General features: G+C 33.0%; 3 protein-coding genes across 4 annotated transcripts; 1 reads left to right on the plus strand and 2 right to left on the minus strand.

The window, feature by feature from the left end:
* Nucleotides 1-1,394: 1,394 nt before the first annotated feature.
* Nucleotides 1,395-18,567, minus strand: LOC120115931 (light-regulated protein, chloroplastic-like). Of its 2 annotated transcripts, XM_039136544.1 has the most exons (5): nt 18,563-18,567; nt 16,125-16,126; nt 1,926-2,120; nt 1,677-1,835; nt 1,395-1,568 (listed from the first exon to the last, which is right to left on the minus strand). In XM_039136544.1, exons 3-5 carry the CDS (start codon nt 2,099-2,101, stop codon nt 1,493-1,495), a joined length of 411 nt encoding a protein of 136 aa, XP_038992475.1. In that variant the 5' UTR covers nt 2,102-2,120; nt 16,125-16,126; nt 18,563-18,567; the 3' UTR covers nt 1,395-1,492. The 2 variants fall into 2 exon arrangements, with proteins under 2 accessions (XP_038992475.1, XP_038992474.1); XM_039136543.1 differs by lacking the exons at nt 16,125-16,126; nt 18,563-18,567 and adding an exon at nt 6,148-6,154.
* LOC120115929 (inactive leucine-rich repeat receptor-like protein kinase CORYNE) lies at nt 3,569-4,884 on the minus strand. Its single transcript, XM_039136541.1, has one exon. It carries the CDS (start codon nt 4,618-4,620, stop codon nt 3,757-3,759), a length of 864 nt encoding a protein of 287 aa, XP_038992472.1. The 5' UTR covers nt 4,621-4,884; the 3' UTR covers nt 3,569-3,756.
* LOC120115930 (bidirectional sugar transporter SWEET15-like) lies at nt 17,366-19,165 on the plus strand. The gene is made up of 4 exons (XM_039136542.1): nt 17,366-17,538; nt 18,059-18,095; nt 18,173-18,665; nt 18,756-19,165. The coding sequence occupies exons 1-4, from the start codon at nt 17,487-17,489 to the stop codon at nt 18,993-18,995; spliced, it is 822 nt and encodes a 273-aa protein (XP_038992473.1). The 5' UTR covers nt 17,366-17,486; the 3' UTR covers nt 18,996-19,165.
* Nucleotides 19,166-21,973: the final 2,808 nt, after the last annotated feature.

Raw genomic sequence — 21,973 nt, forward strand, 5'->3', positions numbered from 1 at the left:
AGGTGATTGGCAGTGCTAGGCTTTGTAGGGGTCTTTACCTGCTTTCGGTAACCTTATTTTCCCAACCTTTTGCTTCCTTAAATGTTATACGATAATTTCCTTTGTTTGATCATTCAACCGATGTTATGTTATTGCACTTTTGCTTAGGACACCCTAGTTTCTTTTATATTGCCAAGTTGTTTCCACATTTATTTATCAATAAAAGTCCTAAATCTTTTTCTTGTGATATTTGCCCTCTTGCTAAACAAACTAAGAGCGTTTACCTCCTTTCTCCATACAAATCGTCCAAACCATTTACCGTAATCAATAATGATATTTGGGGACCATCTCGGGTCGCATCTTTACATGGGTTTTGGTGGTTTATTTCATTTATTAATGAACATACTCGTACAACCTGGACCTTTCTCATGAAAACTAAATCAGAAGCATGCGAAATATTTAAATGATTCCATAAGATGGTTGAAACCCAATTTCAAAGTTCTATCCAAATGTTTCATTCTGACAATGGTAGTAAATTTTTTGCCAATGTTTTGGGTTCTTTCTTTCACGAAAATGGGATGCTAAAATTTAGTTTTGTTTCATTTTAGTATCCATTCAAAATTTAACGTTGAGTTTTGAAAAATTGAAAGTTTTTAATGGTGGGATGCTAAAATGAAATCAAAACTAAACGTCAAGTATGATTTTGAAAAAAATGAAAGTATAAGTACTAAAGCAGACCAAAAATTGATAATTTAGGTACTAAATACATAGTTTACCCTAATTTTTTATCTTAAAGAGCTAAGTTTTAGTTTCTTTACTTTCTATTTTCTAATTAATCTCATTGAATAGAATTAATATAATAAAAAATTAAATAATATTAATATAATAATAAATAAAATATTTTTTATTAATACGATAGTATCACATCATCACTTTGGATACATGACATGTGATATATCTTTATTTATATACATTTGACAGTGTTAAGTTAACATTTTTGACATACATGACTTGTTACATTAACAACAAATATTTATCATTAGTCAACGGTTTCGTCCAATTACATATCATTTTGATCCAAAATAAAATATTGAAACTAAAGTGATTCAAAATAAAAGAATATAGACAAAAATAACAGTTAATTCAAATATTATGGGTAAATTTTGACATTATGTTTTTTAAGTATTGGTTCTTTTTAAATTTGGAGTAATTACTTCATGAACCTATCTTATTTTATATCTTAATCAATTTAGTCCTTTCTCTCAATCTCTCGTTCTATTTTTAATTTCTATTCAATTTGATATTTACTTGTAGATTCAAGTTCAATCAGCTAACATATGATACTAATCTCGATAATTTTAATCTGGCGAATGAAAATTAATTATTATTATTTAATTATAATCTAAAATTCACAGTAAAACAAACGATGAAAGTTACACTAGAATCTCATGAAATAAGGAGATGATCCATACATTATTTATTTACAATCACAGTTTGATTTCAAGTTATGTGGTCATTGAACCCCCTTCTGATACTCGGGCTCACAGAACTCTCCTCCCAGATCATCACAAGCCTCACCTATGAAAACCCTGAAATCATATAAACATTTGAATTTCTTTCGAATTGTCATATATTTTATTGATGGTGTTAATTTCATATAAAAATTATGTTATTAATACGAAGGATCATCTACTTACGTCTTGGGGCTGTTGTACTCCAAGTATTCCCTGTCAAACTGCTCCGAACCGGTCTTTTCCTTGTTACTTTGAGCTTCTTTCTTCAGCTTAACCTCAGGGAACATCTCGACGACGCAGGCTTCTCCTCCGACGGTCTCGCATGCCTCGGCCGGAAAAACACTGCAACAAACCATCGTCCGGTGTTACAAAAACAAGGAGGCAAATAGATCATCTCCGTGATAACAGATGTTTGTGGAGTATTAAGTTTACGAGGCCATGGAGCTGTAATCAACCGTCGAGTTATCCTGTCCGACGGGCGTTGCTTTGATAACGAAACGTCTAGGAGTCTCAAATTTGAGCATGGGTTTACACGGCGGAGACGAGGTTTTGGTGGTTGTAACTATGGGGAGAGGTGATGAAGGTGCTAAGCTTAAGGCTGCCTGCATTTTTATTGTTGTTGGAGATCTTGTGAAATGCTGTATAAGGTTTGATGAGTTCATTAAAGACATGAATATGGATAAGGTTTGATGGCAAAGATATTTTGAACATGGGAGTGGATAAGGCAACATTATCTGGTTTGTGGTGGTGATTCCTCACTCTAGAGTTCTCCAATCACCTCACTTGGTTAGATTTTTTTTTACTAAAAACACACACAACGATCTTTGTCATTTAGGAGTGAAAACAACTCTCTTGGAACTCACATCTACATTGTATTCTAAGGTCATAGTTTGGGGATGAAATTGAAATATTTAGAAATTTAAGGACTAGTTTAAAATAGTCATAATTTGATAACGAAATTGAAATGTTCAAAAGTTTAAAAACCAATTTAAAATAAAAGTGATAGGTTGAGGAAAGGTTATGTAATTAGCTCAATAAATATTTTTTTGAATAATCTAAGGTGAATACAATTAAAACCGTTCTATATTTAAATATAGCATAATTTACACATTTAATATTTAAACTATTAGTTTTGGTCCGTTTTAGTACCTAAACTTTCAATTTTTTTTTCTCAAAATCATAAATAACATTTAGTTTTTGTTTCATTTTAGTACTCCGTCATTAAAAACTTAAAAGACGTGCTGACGGAGCATAGCTCCGATGGACTGACGACCAATCCAAATGCTGGACCACGAGAGAATGACGAGTTGACCAACATAGTCCAATTTCAGACCCATTGGACGTTGATGATGGAGATCAGAGGATGAAGAATTCGAAGAGTCTATCGTCGATTTGGAGAGATTGAGATATTTTCCAGTGAAACGAAGGCCAAAATCACGTTCAGGGATCGAAAATGTGTGGGATGGAAAGTTTGGGCTTCATCGATCGGCAAATGAGACGACTCGTCCGTTAAGTTTTAAACAGGTTACTAAAATGAAACAAAAACTAAACGTTAGGCATGATGTTTAAATAAATTGAAAGTTTAGGTACCAAAATTGATACTTTAGGTACTAAACATGTAATTTATCCTAAAATATAATTAAAAGTATATTTATGATAATAAAATGGCTATAGTTATTAAATTAATATTTACTAGATTATTATATAAATTAAAATTTACACAAATGTTAAATAATAACAAGTTTTACATTTGCATAATTATTACATTTATATTTATGTTATATATATTTTTCCATTCCGAAATAAGTATGTAAGAATTTTTTTTTTTCGTTTTGAAGGTCGAACAGACCATTTCAGGGGAAAACATAAAGAACAAAGACTCTCCCATCATTCCAAACATGAAAGCAGTGCAGTGAGAAAGCATATTCTCCCATTATTCCATCTCACCACAGGTTATTTTGCATCCAAAAGACCCTAAATTGATAATTTATATATAATACAAGAACTAATACCAGAATTCAACATATATGCAGCATACCGTACCATGATCAGTTGTTTAAGAACACAATAATGCACATATCTCCCACAACTCCAAGGTTAAGAGCCTTGTGCTCTACCAACTGAGTTGGATGGTCATTTATTGGTTTAATTCAACAAGTGTTTCAATTATCTAAAAACTAGTCCTCAAGGGTAACAAATCAACTGTCAACTAAAAATTCTGCAACGAACTCCATAATATTAACTAACAAGCCTAAAGATTCTACTACCGGATGCAGTAAGCTTTAATATCGGAACACTTCGAGTACCTGCAGTTCTGGAAACACTCGGGAGCACAACAACCCGACGCTGCTCGATCGATGTTAGACATGAGCTTAGCCAATCCGCAATCGGCCAGCCTCGGTTCATATTCACCATCTAACATCACATTAGTAGGCTTCAAATTGTAGTGCAAAACCTGTGGATCACAAGTAAAGCGAAGATATTGAAGGCCCTTAATCACCTCCACAGCAATCCTAAGCCTGACATCCCATCTAAGCTGCAACTGGTTTACCCTTACTCCATTCATCACATCCTCGAGGCTCCCCATTGGCATATAATCATAAACCAAAGAGAACCAATCGGATTCTCGAACATAAGCCCGTAAGCTCCTCAAATGCCTGTGCCTCAAGCTAGCAAGAACCTCAAGTTCTTGTTGTATCCTCCTCTTCACTGACTTGCTCGAGCCGCTGTCGAAGGGCTCCTGCACTTTGACGGCTACGATGAGGCCATTATCGAGAACCGTCTTGTAGTACTTGCCGTTGGTGCTTGACCCCAACAACAGGTTCTCATTGGCTAGGGCTGATTGAAGTGTCTTGGAAGATATCATGGGGGAAAATATAACTGGACCTTTAAGGAACGGGGTTTGGTTGATGTACTGAACAGTGAGTTTGATTAGTAAAGCGAAGAAAGGAGATCCAACCGATCCAGTTAGAATTCCCAGCACAATGCTGAGAATTACCCTTTTGAATCCAATCTTGAGTCGTCTAATGATCATTTCTTTGCATTCTACAGTTGTTGTTTGGTGAAAGCATAGAACCAGAAGCAAAACCAAACACAGAGTGAACCTGCAACTTTTCATTTCCGCCATGGAAGCAAAACGGAGCTACCAACAAAACCAAAGGCGGAGAGAACATGAGACAAAACACACATATACCTACGGTTCTTCTTTTCTTATCTTAAAGCTTCAAACTTGGTGAGAGTAACAGATGAAAAAAATCGAATCTTTCTTTCTTTTTCCTCAACTCAAAATCTTATGAGGAAAGACGCAAAGAATCGATTCGTCACTGAGTTTGAATTGTTCCTTCAACTGCAACACCAAGCGAATCGAATCTTCACATTTCAAACAAAAATAAAACAAGAAATTGTTCCCAACATGAGCAACAGATACATTTCACAGTGAAAATCATCTCTCTCTCTCTCTCTCTCTTTTACTTCAGATATTAAATTTAACAGGAAAAGAAAATGAAAACCCAGACTTTATTTTTCAGTTTCACTCTCAGGCCATAGCATAGCTCAAAAAAGTTATATTTTTTTCCACCTTTCTAGATAAATAATTGATGGGGTTCAAGATATCAATACAAAACAAATCAAGCACTAACAGTTTCCATTCTCCGTTAATTTAATTATAACCAAAATCTGCGTAAGAAAAAAAAACAGAGCTTTGTTGGTTTGCATTCCCGCCTTAGAGAAAACAAAGAGAGCAAAACGCGCGGTGGGGTCGGCTGCCACGAAGGCGGAGGCGTCGGTATCACGAGTGCGAGTCAGTGAGTACAAGAGATGATCGTGAGCGTTGACTGGGTTTGTTGGTTTACCTGATGATCAATGAATCAGTGGCCGGGAATTTGTGCGATGTGGTTTGATTTTTTTTCTTTTTCTTTTTTAGTATATACGCTTAATTAAAATGATTGTATTTAACCAACAATCGAGATAGATGAGTCATTAGATCTCTTAAATAAAAGTCAATGATTTAAATTCTAACGCTTATGAGCAAATTTAATTGGAAGAGTCACCATAATCTCTATAATACTCGATCCGAATTAACGGATTAATAAATTAACGATTGTTTAAGCTAAACGTTAACATTTTAATAGGAATATGATAGTCTTTTGAAATTTCAACACTAGATTTTATCATATTTCAGTGAACAAGTTAATATTTCAGCTTAAATTACAATAATTTTTTTAATGAAAAATAATAATTTTGAAACATATGAATGATCCAATGATTATTTTATAACTTATAATAATTAAGAGGGTCAACAAAATAATATATATAATCAAGCTTTTGTAAATTTTCTTTATATTCAAATAATTACCTTCAAGAGATTAAAGTTGGAAGTTAAGTTCTGCATTAAGCCACAATCCTCTCTATGAAAGAGATTTCAACTTAAAATTAACAAAGGTCATTAACTATTAGAGTAATGACTTAGTTGACACAAACGATTATATTCGTTCAAGATCAAAATTATTAATTTTATTTATTTATTTATTTATAATTAACTATATTAGATTCATTAATTGTTAATCTAGATTATACAACACAAAAACTCATTACAAAGACAGATTCGTTTAACTCAATTTACTCCATTCGCATGATTAGAATTCAAATCCTGAACGTTGTTTGAAAAACCTAAAACCTCGATTTATTAGACCTGCACATTGTTGGTTTAGATATATACAATTAAATGAAAACCAAAATTTTTATTTATATAACCACATCAAATTATAATTCACTTATTATATTGTGCATTTAATCGAAATCCAATGTAAACTTTAAAATTTAGAAAAATAAAAGGACGAAAGAAGTAATATAAGCAATGTTTGGTGGTATTTAGTAGGGATATTCGCGGTCGGTTAACCATATTGTTTATAACAGTTACTGAATTTTACTAACAATAACCTAACCATAATAAACGGTTAACCGTTACAAACGGTTCGGTACACAGGTTAACTTTTAGTTAACCTATTACAAATTTATTTTTCACATTTTTACTCCTTAATTTAAAAAAAAAATACATATTGATACTACATATACATACTAAATTTTCATATTTTTATATTATTTTAAAGTTCCAACACACACAAAATACGTAATTAATCATACTATAAATTTAAGCATGTATCAATTAACAATAGTTCAAAACACCATCAAAGTTTCAAAGATAAATCTTTAGTAAACATGAAATAAATATGATAACTTAAAGTCTCTAATGACTCCAACATAAGGTAAATGAAACTTCTATGATGTAGTACCGCAAGTCACAAAAATTAACTGTAATATCAAATCACCAACACTCAATGTCTTCATTGGCTTCCTCCGAAATAGAATTTATCTCATCAATCATAATTATTAACCTTTCTCCAAATCTTCTAACTCAAAAAGACTTTCCTCACTCATAAATAATTAAGATGATAGGTTGTTAATAATAATAATAATAATAATAATAATAATAATAATAATAATAATAATAATAATAATAATAATAATAATAATAATAAACCAAGAAAGAAAGATAGAAGAATGAGTCTCTTAAATTAATTTGAAATAGAATTGTTTTGAAGAAAAAAATAGTTAATTATAAAATCAATCTCCAATTTTTACTACGATTTGTAGAGTCATCTTTAAAAATTATATTTATAATTTAATAATGGTTAATCATTTTATCAAAATTTACAATCATAACCGTAACTATTAACTTTTATTTTTAATGATTTGATTAACTAAAATCATTTAATTTTAATAATTCAATTAATTAACCTGTAAAATATGATGGTTACACTAGTTAAGTTACATGCTAATTTGCACACCCTAATATTTAGGGAGGTATGAAAGAGCAGCAAGTGCATGAAACGAAGTTTTTGACATCCAGTTTTTCCTTATTCTCAGCGTGCAAAAGCTGCTTATACTTTCCAACCATGGGCTGCCCTTCCTTTTGCCCCTCAACGAATCCAATGCAACCAAGTATTTCATCATCCTTCATATTCATAGCTTGTATTGGATTTAAACAAAATGCATAATGTCAAAAGTATCCCCAATATTGACTAAAATAGTCATTTTGGCCCCTATTATTATTTTTGGAACATTTGGGCCCAACGTTTAACTTTGGGACAAAAACTCCCTATGTAGATAAAAATCATTAGTTAAAACACGATCAACGTTCCAAAATATGAGCTTTTTTTAACTTAAAATGAAACATTAACGGCTAAAATGCCTCAAAATAATAAGGGACAAAGTGATTAATCTATTAAATCTTAGAGGATCTTTTTACCCTAAAATGAAAAGTTAAGGGCCAAAATACTCCAGAAAATAGAATAGAAGACAAAATGACCATTTCGGTAAACGTTGATTACTAATTTTGGTATTGTACCTTAAATAAAATATGCATAATCCCCTCGTATTAAAATTTATTATTTTAGCACGAATCAAGTGACTGTATAGGTTCAATGATTTATTATTATTCTTTGAGGTCCCGGATTTGAGCGTCGTGTATGCAGAGTTATAAACACTTATTGTCAAATGGTTGAGAGTTTTTAAATATATACTACTTTATATTCATCTTAAATTTATAAAAAAATTACTTTATTTATTAAAAACTATTAATTTAAGATTTTATCTCACTGCATAAAATTATCGATGTTAATTATAAAGTTTTTTTTATTAATACTCGATATTTGATATATTGATCAACTAAATTGTATCACGTATTATAAAAATCCATTATGAAGTGGTTATCTCAACTTAACTTACTCCATTCACAATTTCATGATTTGAATTTTAATCTTACTTAAGAGATCTATTGTTTTATATCAGTAAATCAACTAATTATCAATAAGATTTATTTCAATTTAGAAAAAAAATTAAAATTATAGATAAATTTTAATTTAGTATAAAATATAATTTATAAGTTAGGATATTTTAGAAAAAAGGGTCACCTTTTCGAACAAAAAAAAAGTTGGTTGAGATTCAGATCCATTAGTACATATATTGTGATAGAAAAGAATTTTCACATAGAGCATAGGGAAAATTATTTTTCTTAGGAAATGCAATTGTTATAGTGTATAACAGAGGGTGTCTGGATGACACGACGTATTTGAAAAGATGTTTGAACAACATATCTTTGAGGAGATGTTCCAGACGATACGACGTCTTTCTCCTAGCTCCATACATACTGAAAAGCTTGTAACACTACATTCTTATTAAAAATATTCTATTATCTGGACATCTTCTCAAATACGTCATGTCGTTCGAACATCTTTCAACGTATATTTTAGCAATAATACTATATCAAAAAGTAATTCCCTTATAACGTACCTAAAAACTTTTTTCTTCATCATGTTGTTAATGCTCCGACACTATCTCACATTGAGTGGAAAATACCAATGGCATGGATATTTATAGTGTTCATTCTTCTCTTTCTTGTTGAGTGATAGAGAATAAGGAATCATCTTGTGTGTTGTTGCCATTATCTGTCTCAACACGTGGTTGTGGTTGTGGCAATACCGTGCAGATACTATCTTTTTGGAGAAAATGCGTAGATATTTTCTGAACAAATGTGAAAGAATTATATTCTGATATTTATAGGTTGCACCGTGTCATGTTTGATTTGAATTTTTCAGACGATAACAGCTGAATTTTATCCGTGAATGTTTGGATGTATCTGGATGATATTCTAGCTCTGTTCAAAAATGTTTATTGTGCCAGTTACAAAAGTAATTACGAGAGTTACAAACAACTGAAAATTAAGTCACGAATCTAGACTGCTTTGAGACCAGGTTCAACTGTTAATGACAACAATTTCAACAGAGATTAAATTCGAAAATTTAAATCAGATTTGTTTCTAATTTTTTGCATGGATGTTTTTGTCCCTGTCTAGGCCTATAAATAGAGAATCAATGTTAGCTTCTCAACTCACACTCAACACTCACAAATCCTCTCTAAACATTCAAAGGTTTTCTAAGCTTCATTTCTCTACTGCTATCAGAAGAGCAGCACCACCGACAGTCCACTTTGATTTCGAGTGTACGAATTATCGGAATGACCATGTTAACTTCGGGGGACAATACGCCTATCGCAACGATTACATACATCGAGACAAATTTATTTCTATGACAATAATTTTCACCACAACACGATTTCAGTTGATCTTTTACAAAATATATTTTTAATTTATCATATCAGTGCTAACAATATATATTACATGCTATGTTTTAATTAATTGAAGATGTTGTATGACGTATTCTAATATATATTACATGTTAATCTTTTTCTAAAAATATTAATAACAGTAAAAATTAATTTGCGATAAATAACAACAATAAACCTTTGTTGATAAAAAATGTCAAAATAAAAATATAATTTAAAGACTAAAATATGCATTATGTAGCCCTAAAACTAATGTAATTAATAATAAATAAGAACAACATTAAACATAATAAACTCATAAAATTCCACTGTCACATAAGTATTACAAAAAAGGAAAAACTAAGTTTATATTAGTCTTCAAACTTATTCATATCCTCCTCAGTTCTTGGGAACTTTATGCAAGTCTAGGGATGGACCTAGGCGGATCGGGAGCGGGTTATCGCTCCCCTAAAAATTTAAAATTATAATATATTTTAAAAAATTTATATTTTTTTTATTAAAAATTTATTTTCACCCCTTTAGAATTTTATAACTTCAAGTTCGTCTCCCTTGAAGTTTTATAAGTTCAAATTCGCCCCATAACATAAAATCATGCATCCATTCATGTGCTAGATTAATATTATAATTACCATTTGGGCTAACGAGATGGGTATTAGGTCTCTCAAACAACATCCAAGATTCAAATTCTAACATTAAAAATGAAGATAGTTAAATATAGGATAAAGTATACAGAAGTTCCTCAACTATAAGGCACTGTTTTATTAACTCCCTCGACTATTAAAAGTTATAAAATAATCCTTTAACTATAGAATGTTGCTTTATTAAGTCCCTCGACTATTAAAAGTTATAAAATGGTCAATAGACTATTCATTACGTTCCAAACCGGTCCTTTTCCTTTTGAAAAATTAGCGGTTGTCTAAGTTGGACGTTAACATGATGATTCAGATATGATATTCGTTTGAGATTCTATAATAACCTAGTTAATCTCTGTATTGAATACCGAATACCAAAAGCAATAAGCTTACTATCACGTGTGGAGGTTTAAAGGGTAGAAACAATTAATGAGAGATTCTAGATTGATTGAAATCGAAATCGAAATGCTTCCACTTCAAACAAGGTTTCCTCAATTCTACCAGGAACAATCGATGTTTGAAAACGACTAAATCCTTGATTTCAAGCCAAAGAAAGCAAAAAAAGATAAGCGGAGGGACGAAAATTGTATTTGGGCATTTACACGAATCGAGTGCCCGATCGAAACACACCACGGCCAGCACGTAACCACTTGATTTTGCAAACCTACACATTTTTAGGTGCAAACTCCCATCGTCCCTACTCGCCTCGGCTCCTCTATCATTCTAGGAAACTACAATTCATTGCTCTTCACTTAACATCTTTGTCTACGTCTATGCATGCAACATAAACACAACCTGTCCAAATGCTAGAGATAATTATGGCTGGAGTGTTTTATTTATTTCAACCCATTTAATTGCATACTCCAATATTCTTAAAGGATATCAATAAAAAAATACGGAATTATTAAGCGTACGAGAACAATAACAAAGTTGAATATTTTTCAGGGTGAACACACCTATAAATATTTTTAGTCAACTTTTGATTATTATTTGTATGTGGTTAGACACAAGGACAGAACCGTGATTGAACTATGAGAGAGATAGGTTATCTAACTTTTAATAGATAAGAGTCTTTAAAATTGAATAAACCATAAATTTTAAAGATGTTGTGGTTTAATTTCACTAATCCTAAAATTGAGGGACTTAAAGAGTAATTAAATAAAAAAATAGAGACCAAGACATAATTTTGTTTTAAAAATGAAAGGGTCCAATATTCTCATAATCTAAAATGATTATCATATCTCAGTCATCATGTTAACGTCCACTTAGACAACTGTTAATTTTTTTAACGAAAAATGACGAGTTTGAAATATAATAAATAGTTGGGGTAACTATTTTGTAACTTTTAATAGTCAATGAACTTAACGAAGTAACATTTTATAGTCAAATGATCATTTTATAATTTTTAATAGTCGATGAACTTAATAAAGTTGTACCCTATAGTCGGAACCATTTATGTACTTTAACCGAGATGTTTCCTCAACCATACGAGGGATCTTAATTAATTAATTATTAAGGTGAGGGTTCATTCCCATGACTGATCTCAAATGTTAGTGTTACAGCAAAAAATATTTGCTACATTTACCACATTTGTTTCATGCTTTAGGCGTTTACTTTGATTTTTTTTCATAACGAAAAGATGATTATCCAGCTCAGTTAGTAGAGCACAAGGTTCTTAACCTTGAGGTTGTGGGATTGAGTCTCACGAAGGACATTTTATAATTCGGAGGTCTTCTACGGAAGCTGCTCTCAATCTGGTGTTGAGGATAGCCTACTATCTTACCTCCTCTTACCCCATTACATATAGGAACAAAGAGCAACCATGGTTTCTTTCATAACGAAGCCGCGTGTTTCAAAGATAAATATTTATATGTTGTCGCATGTCAATTAAATATAGTAATAATTTGTTCTTATTGCTTTTTCCTTTTTGCGGCCAGTAACAGTAGAATCACATTGAGACCATTGAAGGCCACATTTAAAACAAATTAGTGAAGAAGATAGGGGATTTAAAATTAGGCAGAGCCAAAAAGAAAGGGAAAGGTGAGAAGAAAATTTTAAAAAGGAGAGGGGAAGGCCAAATTGGGACCCCAGGACTTGATGTAAGCTAAGACCTGGTTCCTAGAATCGATCGTCTTTTATCGTGGGGTTTACCCCCACCACCGAATACCAATAATTATGCTTGCTTGTCATAATCCCTAATTATTTATAATACCAGCTGAACTGGCTCGATCTCGGTGATTCGAGGCCAGGCAGCCTCAGGTTCAGACCACGTCGTATCGATCAAGGGGCTCATGCAAAGAGTGGTTAATTCGGCATACTAACGGATGAGATTATTTTTTAGATATATTATTCGACTTGAAACAAGGTTTATCATTGTTCAATAAACGCCATAAGCCTCTTACATATGAGAAAGCTTCTAAATCCCCAATGGTATATTCATGTTTAATTTTGTGAATTTTAAAAAAACTTTGGAAAAATCTAAATTGATATAATGGAAAAAGACAATAATACGGATGTCTAAGGTGAGCACATAAGACATTAGAGAAAGACAGTTTTTAACCGATTGTTAACCTAGGGTAGAATAAAATTATTATTTTTACTTATATGTTAAAACCAAACTATCATATCATCCTAATGTTAATAGGTTAATGATCTAATACTAATATAGTAAAATTAATATTAAACCTAAAGTTTAAAAAAAAATATTGTTTACCCTATATTATAATATCAATCGCCTCCCCCTATTACTCATAGTTCATGGCTTTTTTGGTTCAATCATATGGGGCATGTGTCAATGTTCATCTCCAAATCGAAACTTCTAATAAATAATGCAAATGGCGTGGCCTTTCTGTTGAGCTGATATCAGGCAATTACTTGGATCGTGATAAATATGACTTTGGGAACCCCACCTTTGATTTCTACCCGTCCTTTGCAATTTCATGTATGATCAAACTAGAACTCTCTACATTTCCCTTTGCAGTTAATTCCTGATTTTAGTCCCTCTACTATGCTCAAATTTTAAGATTTAGTCCTCCTATTTTATTTTAAGAGAAAAAAGGGGGCAGTTTTCAATTTGGTTGTGAAATTAAAGTAGAAGGCCATGAAACTTTGATTGAGATCTAGAGAGAGTCAAGCCGTTTTCCATGATTAATTAATTCAGTGAATTCATCCCTTCTATCAACCATCAATCATTGGGAGAGCAATTGAATATGCAATGCAATGTGGGGTACGGAGAAGTTAGAGCCAAATGATATGGTGGATGAATGTGATAGACCTATCATGCGTATACAAGGTGTAATTCTATACACCTAAGATCAACAAAAATAAGATTTCGATCAAAATCAAAATCACATATTACTGATATAAACTGGTCGGACCATGCGATGTTCACATGATCCGACCTTGTACGTTTTTTGAGCCACGAATCTGGCATCCTCCCAGTATGTCCACCTAGCATCCCATGACGAATAACTAGACCCCCCCCCCACAATAATACATTATTAGTAGTATTATTTGTTTGCAGCTCATGTGTACCATGTTTGTCCTTTTTCATATATAAATGCAATGAGACTTGAAGGAGAAAAAAGGGTCAATATTCTCTTATGCCACACGAAACCCTTCGCTATGAACACAAATTAAAACAACAATAAAGAGATATTTTTCGCATTTTTAGGGCTTACGCGTCACAACGTGTTCTATTTTGTGCGCTATAATTTTACGTATCGGTAGTGTATAGTTTTATTTATTATTAAAGAATAAAAGAATTATTAGAAAATAACAAAAATTATAGATAATATATTATTATGTTCAATATCATACAAACAGGTTTCAATATTTCAGTGTATAATATTTAAATTTTAAGGTTTAAAATCATTCAAATACACTAAAGAATATTTAAATGACGTACTTACAAAATAATTTTTAATGTCAATGCATGATACAATAATTATATTTGTAAAATAATTCTTTTAATGTCAATACATGAAATAATGCCTCTAAATAAATATCAAATTAATTACAAATAAAAAATATTTTATAAAATGTCAATGAATTCTTTTTCCTCACAAACGAATAAATATCAAATTAATTACAAATAAAAAATATTTTATAAAATGTCAATGAATTCTTTTTCCTCACAAACGAGATTTTAGTGTTGATAACTTCATATCATTTTATATAAAATTCTGATATTAATATTAACTTACCCTTATTCCCATATGTAATGGGGTATAGGGAGATAGGATAGTATACTGCCCCCAACACCAGGTTGAGAGCAGCTTCCGTGGGAGACATCCGAATTATTAATTGCCCACCGTGGGACTCGATCCCACGACCACAAGGTTAAGAGCCTTGCGCTCTACCAACTGAGCTGGACATGCAATATAAACCGACAATCGATTGGTAAGTGGAATGACACACTAGATTCTTTAAGTAAGTTCAGGAGTTTGAATCCTAGGGTTTGTGAATAGAGCAAACTAAATTAGGAATGTCGTCATTGTCTCTGCATTACCCGATCTAGATTTGTCGATCAATAAATCAAATATAAGTTATTAATTAAAAATTAATATTTAAAATATAAGATTAAATTTTTACCCTAATTATAAAGGCATGCAAAAACAAAGCGTAGGAAGCGAAAGAGAAACGGGTGTTGGTAGCTTCACGTGAAATGGGGCTTTTGGAAAGACACCTTTGCGGTGTATCTGTAGCGTAAATTAAATTCTGGTTTATGCTAGCTTCCTCGCCCATATATAGGGTTTTGAGAAAAATATTTTTTCATATAATATTATTTATTGAATTAAAATTTTTTATTGGTAAGAAGACGCTGTATATTTCTGGAGTCTTTTTCATTTGTTTAAAGACGTCATGTAATCGTAGAGTCTTCGTCATTTGCCTAAAAATAACGTGCAATCGTGAAGTCTTTATATTTAACTTGAAGACGCATGGAACATTTTAAAATAATATTATTCAATTCACCTTAAATAAAGAAATAATCTTAAAAATAAATTATATTAAAATTTTAAAAATCTCACTGGCCGGTTTATGCTATCATGCAATTACAAAAAAATTCACTTTCGCTGATATCGTGCGCCCCTTTTCTAATAGCGCGTGGGCCTCATTCCCTTTCTCATATTTATTTATTTGTAAAATTTAACCCTTCCATGCGAAAAACACGTGTCTTCCGCTTTTTATTTTAAAAAAATATTTGAGAAAAAAAAAACATATATTCATCATTACGTACATATGCCTTCTAAAAATAGTATTTTTTAATGTTTTATATCTTTTATGACGCAATAAAATTCAAATACTATAATAAACCACTAATACGATTTTAGTTCAATGATAAATAAAAAATTATGATCTCAAATTTGGTTTCCATCACTTCTCAATTTGATTTTTTATTATTATTTTAAATTTTAACTATTTATATTTGTATAAGAAAACGTTACACATTTAAATTCACTTAAATCTATAATTTCTTAAAAAAAATTAAATGATAACCGAAAAATCATCACTTAATTTTGCTTGTAAAATTGTGAAAACTAACTGAAAAACGCGAATCAAAGCGTGTTGAGAAATAAAAATGATTTAGCAACCAAATACATTAAATAATTCCTTGAGGTGTTGGGAGAATTCTTTTTAATGGGGATTAGGGTTTGAAATAGCGGTCGAATAGTAGTATTGCGACTGTTATATCGCGGTCGTGGTGGTGTCCGAAACCGCTGTCGTGGAAAATAACGGTGTGAAGCGGGATCACACCAATAGCGGCAGATCGTGGCCGTAATTTAACGAATCGTGGCCAATCACGGCAATAGCGGACCGCTATTCTGCTATTTTTCCGTTATTTTATTTTTTTTAAAACAGGTTTTTATTAAAAAAATCAGCTCTTTCGAAAAAAATTCACGATCACGATATCCGTAATGACTACAATAACATCCGTTATATCCGTAACCGTGATAGACGGGATGCGACCGAAAACGTAACTGTGAAGGTTATTTAAAACCATGGGAGGGATTAATTGTAGGTCATAGAATGGGGGATGCTTTTGCAGTACATGAAAACGGCGATGTTTCATGAAACTAGATGCTTAACAGGAAAACTTAACAACATTAATGCTTGGAGTGAAAATGCAGAGGTTTCTTCAATTTTCTTTTCATTATGTTTTGGTCGTTGAAGTTTAATTTTTTAATTTTCTGATTGAACTTTTGATTTGCTCCTATTTTGACCATTCTACCTTTAAATACTTAACAACGTTATGATTGAGCACTTTTCTTTTAAAAATCATGAAATGACCCTAGAATTTTCTTCATTTCGTGAAAACTTCTAGTATTAAATCCTATTTGAGTTCTCGATGATGAAACATCTTCTTCTAAATCCTAACGGTGGGGAGGTGGAGAAGGAGGAAGCGAGTTATATATCTTGATTTCACACTTATAAAATGGTAGATATTATAGATTAGAGTGGTTTGAGGTTTCACGAGTATAAAACTTAATGTTTAGTTTTATGAGTTTTAGAGTAATTTAAGTAAAATCTAAACAATATAGTGGTATGAGATAACAATACGAGTTCATCGATACCTTGAGTGATTAAAGAAGCTGAAGAATAGTAATTGTGGTGCCAATGTGATAGATAGATGAAATTGTAATTAATAAAAAGCCGTTCACATCAGCACATGTGGCTACCATGTCACTCTTTCACTTATGATTGAATATATGAGTGACCAAAATAGTAGCGTATCGAAAGTTTAGTGATTAAATTAAAATGTTTAAACCTTATTAATATCATGTGGATGCCAATTAGGTTGGAAAGCTGTACACGCGACTAAAAAGAGGCACTGAAATAATTTGGTAAAAAGTAAAAAAGAAAAAGAAAAGAAAGAAAGAGTTAAAAAATGATATTGATTTCATGCGAGCCTACCTACTACTAACGTATGCACTTGTCATGCAACAAAAGGAGTTAAATGCGCACACACAATTCCATTTATCACCCATTTCCCAACCTTTTCTCTCGTATAAAACCCCCTCTTTGCTCTCCTTTGAGGTCATGAGATTGTAGAGCTTTGAGCATTCCATAAGAGAGAAAGAGAAACAGAGAGCTAGGATTCTTCTTTCCCCTTCCCTCTCTGCAATTCTCTTTCCCAAAAACATAAATTTACCCTTTTCTTTGTTGAAGAAGATAGATCATGGCATCAATGGGTGACCACCATACCTTGGCAGTCGTTTTTGGTATCTTAGGTAACACTACTTTGCTCTTCCTTTGCTTACATGCATCAAGTATTCATGTCCAACGCTCGTGTTCGACTTAAATACATATTTGTATTCGTCACTCACCTACAATGATTTCAGGATTTTCTTTTATTTCGAGTGACGTCGTAAAAAATCAGTCACGATACTACATCCGCATCCGCCACGAAACCCGTCACCTTTGTTTTCTTCACTCTCTCTAGGAAGTTAATTTTTAGTCACGAATTGGTTAAGTTACAAAGAAAAATGAATGCACAACATGTTATATTTTCTTTCACTATATTTGGTTTAAAAACAAGTGTCTATTTTAGAAATGGATCCAATTTTCACCTAATGAAATGCATTAACTCAATGTTTAGTTATACGTAGTTGTTTAACTAAATGGAAAAATACATACAATAAATGTCATCACCTAAACGATGATCTATCGTCTACCTCTCCAATCATATGAAACACGCAAAGTACCATCTTTTCTTACAGAGTTTTCGTTTTTTTTTTGAACCGATGACAGGTAACATTATCTCCGTCCTCGTATTTATGGCTCCGGTGTAAGTATCCGATAGCATGTCTCGAAATTGATATAATTATTCGAACGTCGAACCATAATCATTGTTGATGATTGCAGGCCAACATTCTACCGGATTTTCAAGAAGAAATCAACGGAAAGTTTCCAGTCGCTGCCGTACCAGGTGGCATTGTTCAGTTGCATGCTGTGGCTGTGCTATGCGTTGATCAAAAAGGGAGCTTTTCTCCTCATCACCATCAACTCATTCGGATGCGTTGTTGAGACGATTTACATATCTATGTACATAGCTTATGCTTCAAAGGATAGCAGAAGATCGGCTATGAAACTCTTTGTAGCAATGAACGTTGTGCTCTTCTCTTTCGTCCTCATTGTCACTCATTTCATGCTTAAAAGCTCGATTCGAGTCCCGGTTCTCGGCTGGATTTGTGTCGCGATATCCGTATCGGTGTTTGCAGCACCGTTGAATATCATGGCCAGAGTTGTTCGAACGAAGAGCGTCGATTTCATGCCTTTCACCTTATCGTTTTTCCTCACATTGAGTGCAGTCATGTGGTTTGCTTACGGACTATTCATTAAAGACCTCTGCGTAGCTGTAAGTCGATCTCCCTTTTCCTTTCCGATATGAGATTCCGACATCGATACCGACACTAATGAATTGTTTTTATTTTTTTGAAATCGACAGCTCCCTAACGTACTAGGATTCATACTGGGGATGCTCCAGATGATTCTATACGCAATCTACAGACACAGCGAGAAGGCAATCATGGAGGAGAAGAAGCCTCCGGTTCCGGAACAAATGAAAAGCGTCATCGTCCTCGGCGCATTAAACGCCTCCGAAGTTCACCCCGTAGCTAACGCCGCCGCAGAGGAGGAAGCCGACGGTAACAAAGCCGAGCCTGACTCAGACGAATGTCCAGTTTGAATCAAAACACACACCCGCGGCTCTACTTAAAGAAGACGACTACATACATATGAATATATAGAGAGAGAGAAATGTATTAGTTCTGCTGTATTTTTCAGTCTTCGCCATGTCGGAATAATCACTTAGTTATTATTTTGAAATACAACCAACCATGACTTCATCTTCTTCATCATCATCTTCTCCACTAAGGGCAGCATTTATTTTCATTTGTAGTGTATCGTGTTGATGAGGAAAGATGATTGAATTCCAACCACAAGCAAGGGAATTGCTTTCCAGCTCCGACAAGGCAAAGCTACCAGGCTGTGTGGTTCGAATCTGTTCATTCATCAATTCATAACAAAACACGAGACACACATAAGAATTTATGTCAAACAAACGAATATAAGAATATATATAAAAAATTAAAAATATAAAATTATAAAATTTTAGACCGGACACCTCTCACATCCATTTCTGGACACAGCTGGATGCAATACCACAAATGAATGTATATATGGGTTAGAGAGAGATAGAGGAGAAAGGACCCATATTGTTTCATTAGGAAACGTAAGATATGGAAACTTCTCACCCTCTCTCTATTTTACGTGTTCCAAAAGGGCATCTCCATATAGAAAACTGATCAAATACCATATTTGTGAACGTGAAAATCTTTAACTGGGTTCAATACTCGATCTCATGCAATTTGGGATTTGTACCATAAAAGATTAAACAACAAATATATATGACAAAGTGACTTAATTATAAGGTGGCTTAATTATAAAATAAGGTGGTTGTTAAGTTTCAGACATTTAAAGTGATAACGTTGTAACATTAGACGTATTAATAATTCATAAAATAGTTTAAGCGTCTATTCGTGAAAAGCAATATAGTTTGAGCATTTATTTTACAATTAAGCCTTATAAGATAGTATATATTCAGAACTTATATAATCTCTTGACAACGCATATATATTTTACAAACGTAGTCGTTCGAGCCTAAAATCTCTAGAGAGAACAACATATCCTTTTGTCACGGGAGTCCTTTAACGAATTCAAAGAATAAATATATTTATATATAAATACTACAAATTATCCATATTTTAAATTTTAATAAAAGAATAAATATAGTATTTTAAAAAAATAAATCAAAACGCACTATGGTGAGTCTAAAATGGGTTTGTGTTAGTTATTTAAAAATGTAAAAGAGTTGGAAGAAAAATTGGTCAGACGGGTCTTAAACAAGAAATAATGAATTAATATCATAAAAAAATATGATTCAAATTCTACTCCATCCATAAATACTTTTTTTTTTGAATTAATCGTTGATATTCGATATATTGATCGACAAATTTATATCGGGTACTGCAGAGACGAGAGCGACCCTCCTAACCTAATTTGCTCCATTCGTAAACTCCATAATTCGAACCCCTGATCTTGCTTAAGGACCTATCACCTCATCCCACAAATACTTTTATATCGAGTATGTTTTATTTTTTGGATAAATTTTTGCTCTATTACCCAAAAGGAAGCAGTTAAAACTGTTATAAATCAACAAAACACAACCAGATTACAATCAAAAGACAGCCTCAACCTACAGATTAAGCTAAAATACCCCAATTAGCACACAATTAAGCATTAACATTATCAAGACTATCAATGCTCTTCTTACTAAACTTAGCACTGGCCACCTCTTTAATTAGATTCAAAATCACCTCAACGAATCTATCACACCCTCAGGAAATCCTGCAGTTCCTTTCTACTCAAACAAAATACAAGTAAGCACTCCAGGCTATCCTCAATATGTAAGACAACAATGATATATCCTTCAGCATCGAGCATGCCCAACCCAACTCAAAGTTCTTATCCCCAACCTGTCGATGGATGTTGCACAACCCCAACACCCCATCCCAGATCCTCTAGGAGAAAACACGAGAAAAACAAATGATCATGAGACTCAGGGAAACCATAGAAAATACACCCATTATCTACCACCATACCCGAGCGCAGCAAACGATCCCTCGTAGAAATCTCACCCAAGATGACAAGCCATGTAACAATAGCATGCCGAGGAACATGAAGAGGGAACCAGATAAGCCTATGCCAAGGAACCAAAGCACTGCAACACGCATTTCAGACCAAATCCATGCAGTCGAGACAACACTCCAATCAGCCACAGCCACCAAAAGCAGATACACCTCCTCCCGAACATTAAGAATCCTTCTCACACACCAATTAAAATGACCGTGGTAGCAGCCTGCCAAAAACTGATACCTTTCAAAACATAGGAGTGGATCCAAGCAACCCAAAGGTACCCCTGACCTGCCAAAATATTCTTAATAAGAGTAAACAAACAAACCTTGTCCCGGGATCTCAAATCCCTCAAACCAAGTCCACCCTCTGACTTGGGTAAACAAATTTGTAGCCAACTAACCTTCGCTACAGTAGCTGAAGAATCCGCCCCTTTCCAAAAAAAAAAAACAAATACAAAACTGCTCAACAGACTTAATAACAGACTAAGGAAAAATAAGTTGTCTACACCCAGTAATTCATTAAACTAAACAACACAAAACGAATAAGCTGCAAACATCCTACATAGCTCAGATTCAAATTACACCAGTGGTCCAATCTAGCTCTCATCGACTCAACCAAAGAAAAACAGTCCTTCTCTGTCAACTTTCTAGTCACCAAAGGAACTCCTATATATCTGAAAGGAAGATGGCCAAGTTGGAATCCTGAAATCTGTTGAATCTCTTCCAACTGCAGCGTACTAACCCCCAAAGCAAACAACTCGCTCTTGGAGGCATTGAGTCTCAAACCAAACCACACATAAAACTGTCCCAACACACTTTTCACTCTCATAACAGAGTCCAACGTACCCTTACAGAAAATGAGGTCATCAACAAAGCTCAAATGAGGTAACCCAATTTTTTGACATTTAGGGTGAAACTAAAACAACCGCGAGGTCACCACATCCAAAAGCTTCGAGAGAACATTCATCGC

Source organism: Hibiscus syriacus, unplaced genomic scaffold, assembly GCF_006381635.1.
Source record: "Hibiscus syriacus cultivar Baekdansim isolate YM2019G1 unplaced genomic scaffold, ASM638163v2 tig00110279_pilon, whole genome shotgun sequence".
Taxonomy (NCBI): Eukaryota; Viridiplantae; Streptophyta; class Magnoliopsida; order Malvales; family Malvaceae; genus Hibiscus; species Hibiscus syriacus.

Bases quoted from the DNA above. Each gene is read 5' to 3' on its own strand.
- LOC120115929 (XM_039136541.1), bottom strand. From the start codon at position 4,620: ATGGCGGAAATGAAAAGTTGCAGGTTCACTCTGTGTTTGGTTTTGCTT.
- LOC120115930 (XM_039136542.1), top strand. From the start codon at position 17,487: ATGGCATCAATGGGTGACCACCATACCTTGGCAGTCGTTTTTGGTATC. The intron at 17,539-18,058 runs GTAACACTACTT...AACCGATGACAG, and splicing joins AGTCGTTTTTGGTATCTTAG to GTAACATTATCTCCGTCCTC. The intron at 18,666-18,755 runs GTAAGTCGATCT...TGAAATCGACAG, and splicing joins TTAAAGACCTCTGCGTAGCT to CTCCCTAACGTACTAGGATT.
- LOC120115931 (XM_039136544.1), bottom strand. From the start codon at position 2,101: ATGCAGGCAGCCTTAAGCTTAGCACCTTCATCACCTCTCCCCATAGTT. The intron at 1,836-1,925 runs GTAAACTTAATA...GGTTTGTTGCAG, and splicing joins GATTACAGCTCCATGGCCTC to TGTTTTTCCGGCCGAGGCAT. The intron at 1,569-1,676 runs GTAAGTAGATGA...ATATGATTTCAG, and splicing joins GAGTACAACAGCCCCAAGAC to GGTTTTCATAGGTGAGGCTT.